The following is an 18,886-nucleotide window of genomic DNA, read 5'->3' on the forward strand; positions in this document are numbered from 1 at the left end:
GGCATAAATCCACAAGGACAGGGAGAACAGAAAATGCAACAACTGCAAACAACTTTGGAAACTGGAGAGCAGATGGGTGACTTGGCAGGCCCAAAAAAAGCTGAATCCTAAGCTAACAGTAGTGGAAGCTGAAAACCAACCAAATTCACACAAAAGACTCCTCAGAAGCTTCAGGAATTGACAGGAATTTCAACATGGAAATAAAGAGGAATGGCTAAAATAAGAAGGATTGAATGAAACTTAGGGGATCTGACCTCTCCTACTTCCTCAGCAGAAGTCGGAAATGTCATTTCCTGGAGAGGATGAGACAGAGGGTCTCTGGCTATCTGGTGTGTGTGGTGGGTGGTGAGGTGGTGGCAGGGGAGGCATGCCACCTAGACATCATTAAGGACAGTGGCACCATACTAAAAATGGGGGTTATATGACAAAGTAGCATGTACTGAACGTTGAGCCCATCCCCTTGCCCTGCCCTCCTCTGTCACTTGACTTTCACTCAGCTCCTAAAACGCTGGCGACCAGACCTTGATTCTTCAGGTCGGAGACTGGAAGAGTCTTTTGTGGAAGCTGGCCAATCCAAGAGGAAAGGCCTAAAGATACTCTTCAGGATTTCTCAACCAGTAGCCCAGCCAGATCTACAGAGAAGTCCAGGGTAGACCAGCCCAATCCATATGTAAAGAGCTGCTGATCCACACAAGCAGACAATGAAGGACTCCAGGCACCTAAAGAAATCCTCTAACGATAGAAATCAAAACAGAGGAAAGGATCTTGATGGAAAGAAGAAAAAAGAATTTTTTAACTATCAGTAATATCAGAGAGAGAAAGATACTACAGCCATTTTAAAAGATCACAATGCCTTAAAAAAATAAAATTCAGAGAAAAAATAGCTCTTTGAAATTATAAACTTGTTAGCAAGATTGAAAAATGCAATAGAACTTGAAGATTAAGTTGAGGAAATCTCTGAGGAAGGGGAACAAAAAGGCACTGAGATGGAGGCTAGACAGTACAGGTGAGATTTGATGGCTTGTCTTATAGAAGGCAGACATCTGAGATTCAGGAGCTGTAGGAAGTCAGAAGAGAGAAAGTAGAGGGGAGGAAATAATCAGCTATATAACTCAGTATTCCTGGAACTAAAAAGCATGAGTTCCAGATTAAAGGCTCAGGACTAACAGCCTCAGAATTCTCAGTAGTGACACTGGAAGCCAAAAGACAATGGAACAATCTCTTCAACCTTCTGAAGGAACATTATTTCCATGCTGGAATTCTATTCCCAGCCAAACTGTTAATCAAGGGGAAGGACAGAATTAAAAATTTCCAGACAAGTGGAGTCTTAAAATATTTACGTCCATACTCTCTTTTTCAAGAAGCTATGAGAGGATATGCCTCACTAAAAGGAGGGAGTGAACCAACACCAAGCAAGCAGAAAACATGGGCTACAGGAAACAGGAGACGGGCAACAGGAATCCCCCAGGATGATGGCTGTGTGCCCGCAAACAGGGCCATCAGACCTGACCAGAGCCAGTCAGAGGCTCCACTGATAGACTGCCTAAGGTGAGCAAACGTTACAAGAAATTTATAAAGCAGACAGAACATTAGGAGATGAAATACTTGTAAATAATACAATAAACTAATCAACTGTAATTAGACAATTTCAGGGATAAGAAAATGCACAGAAAAGAAAAAGGAGTCACAGTTTATTCTACAGCTCAGCTTACACTAGTAAACTTAGCAAAGTTAACACTGAATACCGATCTAGCCAAAATTACAACTTCTTGGGAGGATGGAGGAATTAGAAATGAGGGCAAGAAGATGTGAAAACAAAACCCTTGTCTTCCATAAATCAGAAGTCAAAAGACAACGTTGAAAACTGAAAACTCAAAAAGTATCAATTGTTTATAAATACAGAGGGGAGGTAAACACTAAAAAAATAGTTAGTTAAAGATTGTTGTCTTTGGGGAAGAAATAGAGAAGAGGGTACTGGGATTGCTATTTTTCTGAACAGACTTTGTAGAACAAGTTAACTGTACGTGATCAAGTGATGTTGGTGAAAATAAACCTCAAAAAAGAAGGATTAAAGTAGTGACAGCCAGAATAGGCAACTCCGAAAGAGCCTGACTGAAAGGGAGTAGAGGGATAGGTGAGCAGAGAGAGGATGTGGACAGTGTGGGTTTTAAAAGGTAGGACGTAATAGCACAGGGCCACAAAGCTGGGGGGAAAACCACCTGAATGAGGGGGACTGAAAATGGGAAGCTAGAGGGTGACGGACGGAGTCTCCTGCTGACTCGTGCTGAGACTTGCCTGCCACAGGCAGAAGAATGCTTAAGAGAGGAGGACAGGCGGGCAGCAATAGGAAGGTTTGTAGATTTGGTTACAGAAGGGGAGGGAAAGGGAAACTCTCCCTCCTTGAGGCAAGGTCACCAGGTGAGCGCCAAGGGAAATCGAAAAGGATGAGGAGAAAAGTGAAAATATGTTACAGTCCTTGCTGAGAGTGGGAAAAGAAAGTTACTAAGAAACCATAGCTACTGTGCATCTGAAGAGTGCCTGATTGAAGATGTAACCTTTAGTACCCCACAGGATATCCTAAGAAATGTCCAGTAATTGAGTCTTCTAAAAAAAAAGAAGAAGAAAAAAACACACAGAAGAAAAGGATGGAAGGAAATAAAATATTAACAGCAATTATGTCTGAGTGCTAGAACTATAGGTTTTCTTCTATTAGTCTCTATTTTCCAATTTTGAAAAGTATGCACATATTATACTACAATGGAAATATTCATCTTTATTTTTCAAAGGAAATCCTAAATTTTGATTCATGGACTCCACCTATTGATGATACTGCGTTCAAGAGATAACATTTATAGCAAAACACCAAAATAACTAAATGTTCACTCTTCAGAACTGGTAAAATAATTATGGTACATTAACAGTTGATTTCACAAGTGCTTTACAGGCTGATATTAAGTATCTTCAAGATACAGGGTTAATAGATAAAAAAAGTAATGAACAGCATATACAGAATCTATTATTTATATGAAAAGAGTTAATATTAAGCATAAAAAGTTAGTATTAAGCATAAAATTTTATATAGAAAGATCAATAAAAAGAATGAGGTAGATGTATACATGCTGATTCGGAAATATTTTCCAAATATATTACGCATCAAAAAAAGGGTATGCAATGGTGTATGTAGGATGCTTCCATTTTGTTAAAAAAAAAAATAAGTAATAGTGACTGCTTACATAAAATGCATAACACAGAAATTGGCGATGGCAGTTGCACCTAGGAGAGGGATTTATTCAAATAATGATACAGTAAATATTCTCTCAGCCAGGGGAGCAACAGATTCGTACTGGTGTGAAAGTACTTAAGGACTGTGGTACAGAGCCACCTACCTGTTCGAGCATAATGATGGAGTCTCGGAGCACTCCTTTTAAACGATGGGCCTGATCTTTGTTTCTTTGAATATTTTCTGCTCTTGATGCCTTATGAGCAGCTAAGCTAAAAGAAAAATACCATCTTAAAAATCAGGGAAATAGCTTCTGACCTTTCATTTCTAGAAGTTGTTGGTGCCCCATAAATTTGCAAACAAAAAATTAAACACACACAAATATGATGACACAATAGTTAGCAGACCAAAGTTCCTAAAACTGGAATTAAGTTTTCTGCAACTAAAGAATTGTTGAAATAATAAGAGGTTGGGGAGGGGAAAACGTACTTTAAAGGTTTCTCTTCTTGAAGGTGGAGACGGTAGAAGGACTGAGCAGCATATTCAATCTTTGATAGCTTCAGAAACAGCGTCACGTTCAACAAAACTAGAAACAGCAAACTAGGCAGAGCAAATTGTACCTGATTAATACACTCTCATCCAGACAGAAAGCCCTGCTTATGCAGAATATACATGCACAAACTTCACAATGTGTATCATCTAGTCGGTTTCCAATAACTGTTATTATTTAAATCAATTATCCCTGCTCTATTACATGAAATAATTACCTTTTAAGTAGTAAGTGAACACTGAAAAAGTTGGAAGGTAACTAGAGTGACAAAAAATCCTCAAGAAAAGCAGGTTGGGATTGTCCCTGACATCTCCCCTCTTTGCCAGGAGTCCCAGCCAGGCCGATGTGTGACCCCCAGCTTAGAAATCTACCTGGGAAGCTTCCAAGATCTATTTTTGGGTGCTTTTGGCATCAGCAATTATGTACCCATAATGCAGCACTTCAAAAAGGAAATGAAGATCAATAGGGACTTGATCTTGGATAGATCATGATACCTCTTATGCCCAGAAGAAGCCAAAACAAATCGTAAAAATTGCCATTCAGCAAAAGTTTATTTTAGTTCAATCTAGACAAAGGAAGCATCAAATCCCAAATATACGTTAATACCATCATATATAAAATGTTACATGCTAAATGTGCCTACTATTGGTTCTTATAGCAGCCTTTCAAGTGTATAGATGTATTTCTTATACATATATGCAAATATATAGGTGGCATCACAGCTTTTATTTTTTGTTAAGATACTGACTTGCCTTAAAAATACATAGTAGGGCCCTTTACCATGCAGAAGAAGATTTTTTTAAAGCAAGTCTATGATATTGTAGTGGCACTGAAATGGCATATAGATCAACATTTCAACATTTGACTATAAATTTCTGTAAAGTAACACAAAAGATGAGTGGTAATATTTACTATTAAAAATTGTCATAGCAAACAAACTTAAACCTTTTATAAATTCAAAGGTACAATAAGCATTTTCTATGTTCTGAAATCTATAATTAGAAGAAACTAATATAAGAACTTAGACTAAAATAACTGATATAAGAACTTGTATTATGTAAATAATTACCTTTTAAGTATTAAGTGGACATTGAAAAACTTGGAAGGTAACTAGAGTGACAAAAAAGTCCTCACCATGCCAAAAAATACTCACCCAAAGTGTAACACCCAGTCGGAAACCACTCAATCCAATCTAATGGCCTACCTCCCAGTTCAAATACAGCTATAGAGACAACAGTAATCTAAATATGACTGGCTGAACAGATGCCTATAGAACACTGAGATTCCTGCTAATTGCCCCAGTATTTCTCACCATGTGATCACTTGCATCAGAATAACATGTGGACTGTGTTTTAAAATACTGATTCCCTAATGCCCACTCAAGACCTACTAACTCAATCTCTGGGACTGCAGCTGAGAAACCTGCATTTTAGCAAGTGATTCTCATGCACAGTAAAGGATAAGGACCACTGGTCTAGTCAAATAGGATAAAATAGCATTACTGGGATTTCACCAGCCTGCATATCAAATACTCCTTTTATTTATGGGAATTCCCATAAAAACCTATGATGGAAAAATCATAATAGCTTAAAAAATTAAAACATTTATTGAATATATACTTGGTACTTCCTCAAACTTATAATTCTTCTGAAAATCATCTATCAAAAACCATCAGACTGAAACATACAAGATTACTGTTTTTGTAGGTCACAATGGGCCAAATAGTGGCAATTTCTGTACAATAATATACAAATGTATTCAAATCCTTTCAGAAACTGTTGAAAAATAAGTGAAGACACAAGCAAAATCAGCGTGCAGAACAAATACTCACAAAATACTCATCACCACAATAAGGGCAGTGTTAGAGCGTTCCATTTCTTTTTTCTTTCCTGCAGATCACACACACACACACACACAAAAGGGCTGCATTAGGATCACGACTGTGATTACAAATGGCAAAAACTTAATTTCATTTGAAAAGAACTGGAGAAGTAATTTAATCATTTATAAAGACAAAGTGATTTAGGGTGAATTCCCATATCCCTTTTTTTGATTTCTGATATCCTGAGTAATATGAAACAAAGCTACAAAAAGAAAACCTGCATTCAGTCCTGCAGATTTGGCCTATATTGCAAATTAATTGACTCTAAAATTAAATAAGCAATTCAATATATCATGTACAATCTCTAGCTAAGTTCTATCTCTGGAAATAATATTTGAGTTGGGTTTATATACAATCCCTTCCTCCTTAAAAAAAAATTTTTTTTAATCATTCTCACCTGTTCTCAGTTACCCAAACTTTGAAATTCCAAAATTAAAGAGCCTTTAAGCTTAAGTGGTAAATAAACATATTCACACTAAGACATAAGCCTTAGAAGAGGATTTGATAATGTGGGAGGATGAGGAGGTCTGACAGTATATAGCTCTTTAGGGAGAGAGAATGGTTAGTAGAGGCATGATGTCTTCAGAGTTAAGAGTGGGGAAGACGATAAGAGTCAAATTCCATCTTAGCAGTTTTGCTTGGCTGGCCCTGACAGTACATAAGGATTAAAAGCATATAATCATTGTAGTACATTCAAGGATAAAAATCAAAGTCTGTAAATGCTAGATGGGAAATCAGTGAAAAAAGCTCCCAGCAACCAGGGACAGGGAGGACAACAGTGACCTGGGAAGCGTGCATGCAGTCTAAGCGGGCAGCTACTGCCAAGCTCCAACCAGCTGTTGCTGTGAAGGCACAGCTGTTAAGGGGTCCAGGGGGGTCAGACCTGCTGTTTTGCAACTGCTCCTTTATACTTAAACATTATCAGAAAAGGAAAGGAGAAAGGGAGACCTCCTAACAGAAGTATCTTATAAACACTATATATTCTGCTTAAAAGGAAAACTAAAATCTTTCATCTTTGTTTACCAGGTTAACAGCTACCTGTAATATCACCTTTAGCATCTAAGCCCACATCTCCAGAATGCTGAGAAGAAAGCTTAGGAACTGTGTCTGCCGTTCGGTTGAATGTTCGCCTTCTCCTTCGTAGGCTGCTAAGCTTCCCAGGGTCCTCAATGGGCTGATTTAACATAGTTTCTTCCATTAACAAATCTGATTCTAAGAAGGAAAAAAAAAGGCTTTTGACAGTGGAGGAACTTCCTCAACTGTAAGATACACAGGGTTTGGTGGTGTTTCAGTTTGTTTTTTAAAGACTTGCTAACTTTTCTTTAAGTATTACTTAGATTCTTATGGCCTAGATTCAAACCTTACTCTTAATGAAAAGTTTTGGAGTACAGTGATCCCATCATAAGGCTTCATTATTCTTGGAAGAATGAACTATATTAATAAATGATGGGATCATCAGAGCAAATTTGCCGTGTCCTACATTAAATATAAATGCAACCATTTCAGTTATGGAAACAACAGGCTGCCCACTTACATTGTTGGGTCATTAGAAATATTTCTAAGATAGGTTATGGTACTTGATTGTCAGTTACAAAGGAAAGAATACCATATAACATATAATTTACAATGAGGGTTTGCAAAAAGGAAACACTAGTAAAGACAATCTGCAGACAACCTCAAAACCTCATTTTGTCATTTGTTACCTTTTCCTTCACCAGAGTTTTTATTAGAAGCTCATTATCCAGTGGCTGAACTAATTTTTTTGTTTCATTTTCTTTGCTCCTGATTAGGAGTTTAATAATGCAATAGCCAAAAGGGGAAAATAAATAATCAACAAACTAGATGATGAAGTTTTAAATTACTCTGAGTTGACTGATTACCAGCTTTCCTTTTACTAAAATTAATTTGGCTCATGTATATCTGTGTGTGTGTATATATGTACACGTTTATTTTTCCCTCATGTGTATTTTATGGAGTATCCAAACAACAACTGTATCATTTCTCCCAGTCTAGTACCCACCTCCAACAAATCCACACCCATCTATGAAGCTGTTACTAAGTGGGCCTGCATGAACCCAGAAAGGTTGCACTGGTCAAGGAGGTGTGGGCCTGAGTGCATATTTATGATTGGGTTATGCAGCCCCTCTCTGTAGTCAGCTTCCCTGGCTCCTTGCAGAGGCAGGGAGCGTGATAGCTCCTAAACTGTGTGATCTCGGACAAGTCACTTAACCTCTCTCTCAATGTCAACATTTCCTCTTTAGTAAAAGGAAAAAATTAATAGTACCCAACTCACAGGGTTGTGGTAAGTTGATATTTATAAAGCACATAGAACAATGTCTAGCATATGCTAGGCATTATGTAAGTACTTGCTAGACCAGTTAAAGTTTTGAAATCCCAAGTGGGATAGATGGGACCACCTCAGTGAGAGTCATTCCAACAGTCATTCCAACATCTACCGGTTCCTGCTGTGTATCCAAATAAAGAATCAATCCATTCTGTTAATAAATGCTATCTAGATAAATCAAGAAATTTACAAACCAAGCTGTTTGAAATAGTCCTCCAAAGAACTCCAGGAATTCTTCTCAATTAAAGATTTGACAACAGCCCAAGGTTGTTTTCTATATTTCAAATCTGTAGAAACTCTAATAGGATAAGGAGGAAAGAAGAATATTTAAAGTACAGAATTTAGTTATACTAACACTGCAACTAAATGTAGTATTGTATTTAGTGGAAAGTCTAATGGATTCAGTCATTAAGATCATAAAAGAAAATTTGTTCACTGATAATGACTTCTGTAAAAATCACTGTGCTGCTAATAATCTCATCAAATTTTCTTTCTAAGAACTTGGCATTTTATTTTCCTTTCTCTAGCCCTGAATTATCTTTATTTAAAAAGCAATAAAGTCTTTTTTTATTAAAATATAATCTTATGAAGGTTTCACATGAGCAACATTGTGGTTTCAACATTCACCCATATTATCAAGTCCTCCACCCACGCCCCATTCAGTCACTGCCTATCCGCGTAGTAAGATGCTATAGGGTCATTATTTGTCTTCTCTGTGTTATACTGCCTTCCCCATGACCTACCTATATTGTGATTGTGAATTATAGTTAAAAAGCAATCCAGTCTTAAAGTCTGTTCTGAATGCTTGAATAAAAAATCTCTAGTGGTCATAAATCAGTTGAAGTAACTATATTAGCTAAAACTAGGCCAAGGATATGATGGCCTATCTTTTATGTACCAACATTTCCCATTTCCCTTGCAGCAGACTCATTTCCTGCTCATAGTGTGCTCCTCCAACTCCCAGCCCCTTGCCATTAAACAGGGTGCTGTGACTAGTCCCGGCCACTGGGATGCGAGCACAGTTCTATAGCTCTCTCTTCTTGTCGCAACTGAAGTGAGTCACATACTCTGGACTGTGCAGGTCTAGGATGTCAAAGCTTTTGTCAGCGAGGGGCCCTGAGTGGGGAACCCCCACTCCTCTACTAACCACTGGTGTACATGTAATTTGAGCAGAAATAAAGCTTTGTGGTGTAAAGCTACTACTACTAAGATTTCAGGATTAGTATGTTCCAGAACATAATCTAGCCTGTCCTGACAAAAATACACAAGATAGCTCACCTCAGCCGGCATTTCTGTTTTGAAGACTGTATGATACAGTATCTGTTGAGGGTATAGAAATAATCATGGTAGGGGACGTCATGTGTCAGTACTTCCGAATCTACCAAATAAAACTGTGCTTCCTGACTTTCTTTATGCAGTGTCTGCCAAAATAAGATACATTTTTTGCATGTACATATTTAATGTATTAAATTCCTTGCTAATCTAGAACATAAATACTAGAATTCCTTCTCAAATTACAAGGGACATGAGAAGCCTCTGTGCTAAGCCAGAAGAGCCTTCATGTTGGCTGTGCCATCTACACACTGACAAGAAGAGACCTGCAGAAATACTATTTGCTGCCTCTGTCATCTCATGGTATCATTTTTCTTTCTTGGAGGAGGGGAAAGGAACCATATAATCTCTTGTGTATATTATTAGTTTACAATAATTTTAAATGTTTCTGGTAGAGGAACAATTCAAAATTCAATCAAAGCAAGGTCCCACCCCAAAATCCATTAAAGTTTAACAAAACCACCCTTCACCAAAAAAAAGGGATGGAAGGGGACCTGTACCAAACACTGCTTTCCTGAACCATGTTTTGCTTGCCAAATTTTTCTCATGTTACCCATATCTTTTCGTTAACCATAACCTTTTCTCTAAGATTATCAAAGAGTCTCCAAAACCAAAATACCAAACTTTTCTTAAATGTTTGAAGCTCTTTTGGAAAAAAATTTTAAGTCCTTTTTAACACTGATGGACAAAAACAACAATAGCATATAGCTAGTTCTGATGTTAACAGAAATCATCTATTTGCAGCACAGATACACTACACTTCCACACAAACTCTAGGACAGAGCAGGGCGTTCAGAGAGCTGCATTAAATGCCACCATCTCCCCAACGTGTCACAGCAGCCATAGTCGTATTTCGCCCTAACCCCTGATGTGATCCTGTAAATCAGAATTCCAGTAGTTTTTTTTAAATCATTTATTACAAAGTTCAGACGTACACGGGGAGAAATGAAGTAGAGTGAACCCTCACAAGCTCATCCACCAGCTTCAGCACTGGCTCCTCCCCAGCCCTGTTCCATCTGCTCCCCACCCCCACATTCCTTCTGTCCACCACCATCCTCAGCTTTTTCTCTACCACCATCCTCAGACTGGTTGGAAGACTTTTAAGGGATATCCCAGACATCAATATAATTTCATCCATAAATATATCACTGTATCTCTTTATAAATTCTCCAGTATATCTCTTTAAAAGATAAACATGCTTTTCTTTAAAATATAGCTACAATACCATTTTTACACATAAACAATTCCTTAAATCTCATAAATACCTTTTTATAGTTGGTTTGTTTGAATTAGGTTCTGGTGGATTTGGTTGATATGCCCCTTGGGTCTCTTAACCTGTAAGTTTCTCCTCCCTTTTTTTTCTTGCCATTTATTTGTTGAAATTGTTTACCAGACAACAGGTATCCTCTCTCTTCCCACACACGTCATTTTTTGGAATACGGACAGAGTAGACATACCTGCTTCTCAGTGGCAGTGGTGTACTTTCCAGCAAGTGGGTTATTAAGGACTATCGTGTAGGTCATGGTTCTCAGCTGATCACCTCCAGGTTCCATGTTCCAAGGGGTAGATCCAACATCTAATGGCAGCAAACATAAAAAAGTTAGTTCTAGAAATCTAAAGGGTATGACTTGAAATGGAATCAAGAAAGCAGTTTTTGAATTATTTAAATTTTTATTTTTGACTGGTCCTAACTTCCTTAATAACTGTTACCAGTTTAACATTAAGGACATATAAAATTGAATGTTAGGTACTCTTCTTGTATGTGACATATTCCTTATCTTTTTCTAAATTTTTTTCTATCAATATACTCTTTTCTTTAGAAGATAAAATTAAGTTTATTTCATCTGTAGGCTTCTTTTTAAAGTCTTCAGTACCTACAAAGAGAAGTAATGGTGCTAGCCTTATCAAACACAGACGAAACATTCCCATCACTGTGGGGCAAAACCATGAAAGATATTTGTCATTATGTGACAACATAACATTGATCCCAACTTGTGGAGATACCAGGTCAGTGAGAAATGACATAATGTTAAGGCTTATGTGCCAAAATCTTTAATCAAGGAGGGGGCAATGGAATATAAATAACTTCTATATTAAGAAAACTATAGGATAATCTCTGTATTTATGGAAAGATCTTGGTAAAAACTATCTTAGCAATAAGTGAGTAAAAGTTTTTGAACAGAAATACATCTTTAGAATATACCACTGTCCAGTGAAGGTCATTCAAACAGCCAAAGAATAGGAAAATAATAGCAGCATGTACTCTAGTCAAAGATCTGGCAAACACCTAATGCTGTGAGCACAAATGAACTTAGGCAGTTAGTATGCCTGGCTGCTATTCACCAACATCCTGAAATACAGGAGCCTTCATCTAACCCACTATCTGCCACCAAGGGAATGATGCCAGGCTTTATGATTTATGCACTTTCACTCGACTTCCTTCATATAGCTATGCCTAGGGATTTAATGAAGGACCCTGAAGCTGCCTTCCACATATCTCAAAAAATCTTACAACTAAATTTAAAAGGCAACATCACAAACTATGGAATCTACTGTACAGAATTTGTTGTAAAAATGACTTATTCAGATGTACATGAAAAAAGATAAAATTAAATCTAAAATATTTTTCAAAAGATTCCTTTGGTCATATGTCATCCTGTTTCAGAAAAATTATGCAATTTATTATTAATCAGTAGTAGAATTTAAAGATACCATTGAATTTTGCTGTTAAAACTGCACACTATTCAACAAAGCAAGTATCAACAAGGATAAAAGAAAACTGTCCTTGGAGAAAGGGGACACCTCCTACACTGCTGGTGGGAATGTAAGTTCAACCATTGTGGAAAGCAGTATGGAGGTTCCTCAAAATGCTCATAATAGAAATACCGTTTGACCCAGGAATTCCACTCCTAGGAATTTACCCTAAGAATTCAGCACTCCAGTTTGAAAAAGCCAGATGCACCCCTATGTTTATTGCTGCACTATTTACAATAGCCAAGATATGGAAGCAACCTAAATGTCCATCAGTAGATGAATGGATAAAGAAGATGTGGTACATATATACACTGGAATATTAGTCAGCCATAAGAAGAAAACAGATCCTACCATTTGCAACAACATGGATGGAGCTAGAGGGTATTATGCTCAGTGAAACAAGCCAGGTGGAGAAAGACAAGTACCAAATGATTTCACTCATATGTGGAGTATAAGAACAAAGGAAAACTGAAGGAACAAAACAGCAGCAGAATCACAGAACCCAAGAATGGACTAACATTTACCAAAGGGAAAGGGACTGGGGAGGATGGGTGGGAAGGGAGGGACAAGGGCAGGGAAAAGGGGGGCATTACGATTAGCATGTATAGTGGGGGGGGGCACAGGGAGGGCTGTGCAACACAGAGAAGACAAGTAGTGATTTTACAGCATCTTACTACGCTTATGGACAGTGACTGTGAAGGGGTATGTGGGGGGGACTTGGTGAAGGGGGGAGCCTAGTAAACATAAGGTTCTTCATGTAAAAAAAAAATTGTTAAGATGGTAAAAAAAAACAAAACCTGTCTTCCACTTGTATTTTCACCAGTGCTACCAAAAAACCTACTGAATATCACATACTAGAACATCATTTAATTAACATTTTGGAATAGTCAAGCCTGCAATACCTAAGTAAAGCTTATTATGATAGAAAAAATTGAGGATGAAATTAGAGGAAAAATGGCAACACTATACAAAAAGACATGAGCCATTCTGATACATTAAGTAGAAATAAAAAACAAGAATTGCAGAACAAATATTTTTAAGAGTCCTTTGCTTTAATAAAGCTTTAAGATTGATAAATATTCATACCTATTAGGATGGCTATTATCACACAAAACTGAAAATAAGTGTTGGAGAGGATGTGGGGAAATTAGAACCCTTCTGCATTGCTGCTGGGAATGTAAAATTGTACAGCCACTGTGGGAAAAAGTATGGCAGTTCCTCAAAAAATTAAAAAAGATTTACATGTTTATGATCTAGCAATTCCACTTCTAGGTATACACCCAAAGAAAGAGAAAGCAGGAACCTGAACAGGTATTTGTACCTCAGTGTTCATAGCAGCAGCATTCACAATAACTAAAAAGTGGAAAAAACTCAAAACTTCATCAATATACAACTAGATAAAGAAAATGTGGTATATATACATACAATGGAGTAGTACTGGGCCTTAAAAAGGAATGAAATTCTGACACATACTACAACACAGATGAACCTTGAAGACATTACGCTAAGTCACATAATCTAGTTGCAAAGGGATAAATATGATTTCATTTATATGAGGTATGTACAATAGTCAAATTCAAATTGTAGAAAGTAAATAGCCGTCATCAGGTGTTGAAGGGAGGGAGAAATGGACAGTTGTTTAATAGGTACAGAATTTGGTTTCCGAAGATGAAAAAGTTCTGGAGATGGGTGGTGGTGATGATGTTTCACAACAATGTGAATGTAGTTAATGCCCCTGAATTGTACATTTAAAAGTGGTTAAAATGGTAAATGTTATGTACATGTCCACAATTAACAAAATTGGTGAATCGAGGTATTAAGTGTGTTGGTTTTATTTTACTATCCATGTAACTTCTCTGAAGGTTTATATTTTTTCAAAATTAAAAATTTGAATGGAAATACTTAGAACTGAGCTTCAAATTACAAAAGTAGTGTCATACAGCCATATACAAAGATACAAAATAATATTTATTTGAAAGCTCCCTAATTTAAAAATATTATATCCAGTGGCAACCAGTGCTGAAATTAGATTAAATCCACAAATAATTGGCTTTAGAAAAACTTTGCTGTTAAATTCTTAATATTTTTAAAAAGAAACTTTAAGGCCCATTTTTAAGAAATACAACTTCGATTACCAGGTAACAAGTTCAGAAGGTAGCAGAACGGCATGTAATCATAAGCGATTATCTCTTTGGAGGCAAACCTTGACTAATTCTAGATCTAAACAGTAACATGCATATAACTGTTTACATTTGGTATGAGCCAGAGCCCTTGCTTCCAAAAGCCATTTACAGTATCAGATAGCAAATACAGTCATCCATGTTAAAGCTAGATATGATATCAGACACCAAATACAGCTGTGATTCAAAAAACAAACTTCACTTAGTACCAGCACAGAATAACATGCTAGTTCCTTATGGGCCTTTTCAGCCATAAGTGGCACTATGATATGAACAGACTTCATCTTAGAAAATTAAGAGAAATGATGTAACCCATTCCTCTGAAATATCAAGTTCTCCATAGACATGAAAGCAAGAAATTGCAAAATAGATTCACAACAGATACAGTAAGTTAAATAGGAGCTCCTGAGTGAAAAGGAAGATTTATGCCCTCAGATATTCCAGACTTTTAAAGCTGGAAGGACAGCAACTTTTTAAAACCATGAAATTCTTAATATAATCACAAGAGTCAACAGCTAGTAAGAAATCACTTTGCTACTCAATGAATAAGAAAAACTTATTTTGTACTTATAATCCATATCAATGATAATCTATGAATATGTAATTATGTTTACATAAGAGTTTCAAATAAAGGAATAACATCTAATGGTTAGTAAAATGGCTAATTATAAACTATATTTAAGTTGATGGTAGAATAACTTTCTCTTTGACTATAAATGGCTCGTATGAATCTCTATTTTCCAATTTTATATAGCAAGCTAAACCATGTGTTCTCAAAGTTGATAAAATATCTTGACATATCTAAGATAAATTCAGTTTCAAACTAACTGTAAGATTATTTGAGATGTTTACCAAAATAGAACTTTTAACACATAATCAGTAAAATCTTTTTATGATTATAAATAATTTCCTAACTGGAACTTTTTTTGGTATTTTCATTGAGGTATACCATAGACACTGCAATCTCAAGTGTATAGCCCCACAAATCTGCACAAAGAAAATACACACACATACACAACCCAGATCAAAATAGAAAACTTTACTAGCATTCCAGAAGCTCCCTTCTGGTCTTCACCCACCAACTCTCCACAACAGTAACTGCTATGATGATTTTATGTCCATAATTAGTTTTGCCTGCTTTTGAACTTTTATATAAAGAAACCATAGTATGTTCTCTTTTGTATATGGCTTCTTTTTGCCTAATATTACATCTATGAGATTGACTCATATTGTTATAAGCAGCAGCAGTTTGCTTTTTTTCATTGCTACGCAGCATTCTTCTGTATGGACATACACAACTTATGTATCCATTCTATTACTGGTGGATAGTTGGGCTGTTTTGAGTTTGGGGACCATTATAAATAATGCTTTTGTGAACACTGTAGTACATGTTATTCAGTGTACACATGTACCCATTTCTGAAGGATATATACCTAGCAGTAGAACTGTTGAGTCATAGAGAATGTATATGTTCAGCTTTAGTAGATACTACCAAACCATTTTGCAAAGAGATTGTACCAATTTATACTCTACTAGAATCCAGTAGCTCCACAGTGGAACCCTTTTAAATGGGGTTCAACCCAATTGAACTGCTATATTGATAAATAAACAGAGTTTTAGTTTTCAAAGGGTCTGAACATAATTGTAGGTAGGATCTGACTGAGCAAATATACTATTTATATGTGAATTTAACCAAAATACTTAAGTACTAGTTTATATACCATCAAAATAAAATCAAAGTTTGTCTAATTTTTCCCTGACAAAATAAGTGAACTTATATAGGCTCAACCCTCTAAGGATAATAAAATTCTCACATATTTATCATTAGATAAGAACATAAGACCAACCTATTATATTTCTAGAATTGGTAAATCTCTGCATAAAGCGTGAACTGGTGAAGAGCAATTCAAACATTCTCTCAGCACTGATATGAAAAACACGGTTGATATGAAGTCTTCCATGAAGATCCTTCTCAGGAATGTTTTCTGGGGAAACAAAACAACAGAGAGCCAAAAGGGAAGAAACCACAGGTAATTTCAAAGTTTTGTTTGTTTTTGACACAAAATGGTTTTTAAATGTGATTGCAAAGATCACCACATTCCAGGATAAAATGAAAACTCTATATTCGTATAATATACATATCAACTATGTATAACTATACCTAATAATACCTAATTAATTAAACTACATAATAATATATAATTAAACTATATATGATCACTATTTCGGTCATCAAAACCCAAAAGATATAGAAATATTTAACTTGAATGATATCAAACTCTCATAACATCACTCAAAAGAATATTTAAGTGGTAATAAAGGCAATGCTGAGTCCCATAGGGAGGTTTCTACCACAGCCATCAGCAGGTCCTATTTCTGAATGCTCTTACAGTCAGTAAATAAATATTAAGTCTTGAGTGGCTCTAATATCTGCCACGCTCACTAACTTGCTAGCCTGAGCAATGTTTCAACCTTGACTTTATGCTGACTCCCCCAAGACAAGTATCAATTGTATTCACAACTTACTCTCAATACCACACATTTAAAGAACTAAGAAATCCTTCTGTAAAGTATTCTTCAAAGCTAAAAAATGCCCAACGGAATATTACATTTTTCTGGGAACTGGATAATGATAATGATGTTGAACACTACTGGTAGCAAATGAAGAAGCAATATCAACTCACCTCTCCTCATGTTCCCTGGAAACATATAGAACAGCTCATGCTTACATGGTGCTGACTGTGTCTCAGGCATTGCGCTGGGCACCTTGCAAGCATTCTCTTACCCTCACAACATCCTACAAGATGTGTGGCACTACATCCCCCTCCCCATCACAGAGATAAGGAAAGTGAGGGCCGAGAGAACTGCCCCAGCTCCCCAGCTAGTGAGTGGCTGAACTAGAGCTTGAATTCACTCCAGCTCCAGAATACACAAACTTAACCTCTATTTTATACTGCCAAGAGTTTAACTTAGAAGAATCAAAAGAAAAGGAAAAAAAAAAAGACAACAGGAGCCTGGTAAAGGAAATAGAGTAAAGCAATCCCATATGAAACTTTGATGATTTCAGGACAGAGATTATTTATTATTTCAAGAATTATGCCCCATCAATACAGAATGAAAACTATGGCAAAAGCCCTCTGTATTTCAGAAACCAAGCTCTAAGAATTATCTGTGTAGAGCAGATACTAAGCTATGGGAAGCAGTCTGTTAAACTACAAAGCTAAGGTCTAAGAATCAGAAAAACTTCTACCTCTGCCTTCACCCCAGCTATTGCTTTTTCTCCTCCATTAAATGATTTGTGTCTCTCTATTTTGCTACAGGTGCAAAGAACTTAGGGATATCAAGTAGATATTGATTTACCTTCTCTGCAACAAGACTATATGTAGACAAAAGCTATTTACTGCAATTTCAAAGAATGGCTCATACTGTTTAGAAATGAATCACTGAAACTAGGTAATTTGCTAAGGTTTTGTGAAGTAGCTTCCCAATTATACTTAAGAAATAGATTTTTCTGACATAGAAAATATGTTCATTGTAAAAATAACTCATATATTCACAGAGAAAGCAAACAAGTCTAGGTGATTCTATTGATCCCACTTGTTTCTGCCACAGAACTCATCCCGATTTTAATTTTACTTTATTGGCTTATTGATTTGTTTACTGTCTCTCTCCTGCACTGAACTCTAAGTTCCATGTGAGTAGGGACCGTGTTGATTTTTAACACCTAGGTACATTATGTGCTTGGCAAATAATAAGTGTTAAATAAGTGTTTTTGAATGAATGAATGACTATTGAAGACACTAAAAATATACTAGGATCTACTTTTATTTATAGAACTTTCAATCTACAACCATATTCTTAAACTTTTAATTTTGGAGTAATTGTAGATTTACAATTGTTTAAACTAGGCTTTATTTCTAAGCTCGCCTTTATTTCCCAGTAATGTCCTTTTCCTGTGCAAGGATCCAGTCTCAAATACCATGTTGCTGTTAGTTAGTTTTTATATCTCCTTGGTATCCTCTAATCTGTGACAGCCCCTCATCCTTCCCTTGTTTTTTAATGGCCTTATTTAAACAGTATTGGTCAGTATTTTGTAGAAAGAACCCTGAATTTGGGTTCATCTGATGTTTTTCACAGTTGGACTGCGGCTGCGGGTGCAGGGGAAGAACACCACAGTGGGGAAGTGCCCTCCTCATCAGCTGCAGGAGGGACAGGTTAGCATCATGATGATGTTTTAACCTTGATCACTTGGCTCAGGTTCTGTCTGGCCAGTTTCTCCACTGTAAAGTTACCGTTTTCCCCTTTCCATATTCTATTTGTTAAAAATGTCTTGCTGAGCTCAGTCCATACTCAAGGAGAGAATTAAGCTCCAGCTCCTGGAAGGAGAGTACCTACTTATATTACTTGGAATTCTGTAAGGAATTATATATTTTTCCCCCATTATATATTTATTAAATCATTTATATCAGCATGGACCCATTAATAGATTAGGCTATAATCTAATACTACCATTACTTACATTGTTGCTCAAAATTTTTTATTTGGCCATTAGGAGCTCTTTCCGGTAGAATCCTAGGTCCTTTTGACATGCCTACGTTTTGTTAAGCACTTCTTTATTTTCTGG

At 36.5% G+C, this 18,886-nt stretch overlaps 1 protein-coding gene and 1 long non-coding RNA gene across 11 annotated transcripts in view; one reads left to right on the plus strand and one right to left on the minus strand.

Moving 5' to 3' along the window:
* GRAMD1C (GRAM domain containing 1C) overlaps positions 1-18,886 on the minus strand; it is a 107,951-nt gene that overhangs the window by 3,318 nt on the left and 85,747 nt on the right. For 4 of the 5 annotated variants that reach the window (XM_037013021.2, XM_073231651.1, XM_073231649.1 and 1 more), the window contains 8 exons: positions 16,110-16,247; positions 10,786-10,904; positions 9,275-9,417; positions 8,191-8,294; positions 6,691-6,864; positions 5,602-5,659; positions 3,710-3,820; positions 3,387-3,492 (listed from right to left, as the gene is read on the minus strand). In XM_037013021.2, coding sequence (XP_036868916.2) covers positions 3,387-3,492; positions 3,710-3,820; positions 5,602-5,659; positions 6,691-6,864; positions 8,191-8,294; positions 9,275-9,417; positions 10,786-10,904; positions 16,110-16,247 — 953 coding nt within the window. The remainder of the gene's footprint in view (positions 1-3,386; positions 3,493-3,709; positions 3,821-5,601; positions 5,660-6,690; positions 6,865-8,190; positions 8,295-9,274; positions 9,418-10,785; positions 10,905-16,109; positions 16,248-18,886) is intronic. The other variant, XM_073231650.1, reaches the window with a different exon arrangement.
* The window catches only part of LOC118971474 (uncharacterized), a 40,273-nt gene continuing 37,540 nt past the window's right edge, over positions 16,154-18,886 (plus strand). For all 6 annotated transcript variants that reach the window (XR_012129203.1, XR_012129205.1, XR_012129202.1 and 3 more), the window contains exon 1: positions 16,154-16,292. This is a non-coding gene — a long non-coding RNA (uncharacterized lncRNA). The remainder of the gene's footprint in view (positions 16,293-18,886) is intronic.

This window comes from Manis javanica, chromosome 3 (assembly GCF_040802235.1).
Source record: "Manis javanica isolate MJ-LG chromosome 3, MJ_LKY, whole genome shotgun sequence".
Classification (NCBI taxonomy): Eukaryota; Metazoa; Chordata; class Mammalia; order Pholidota; family Manidae; genus Manis; species Manis javanica.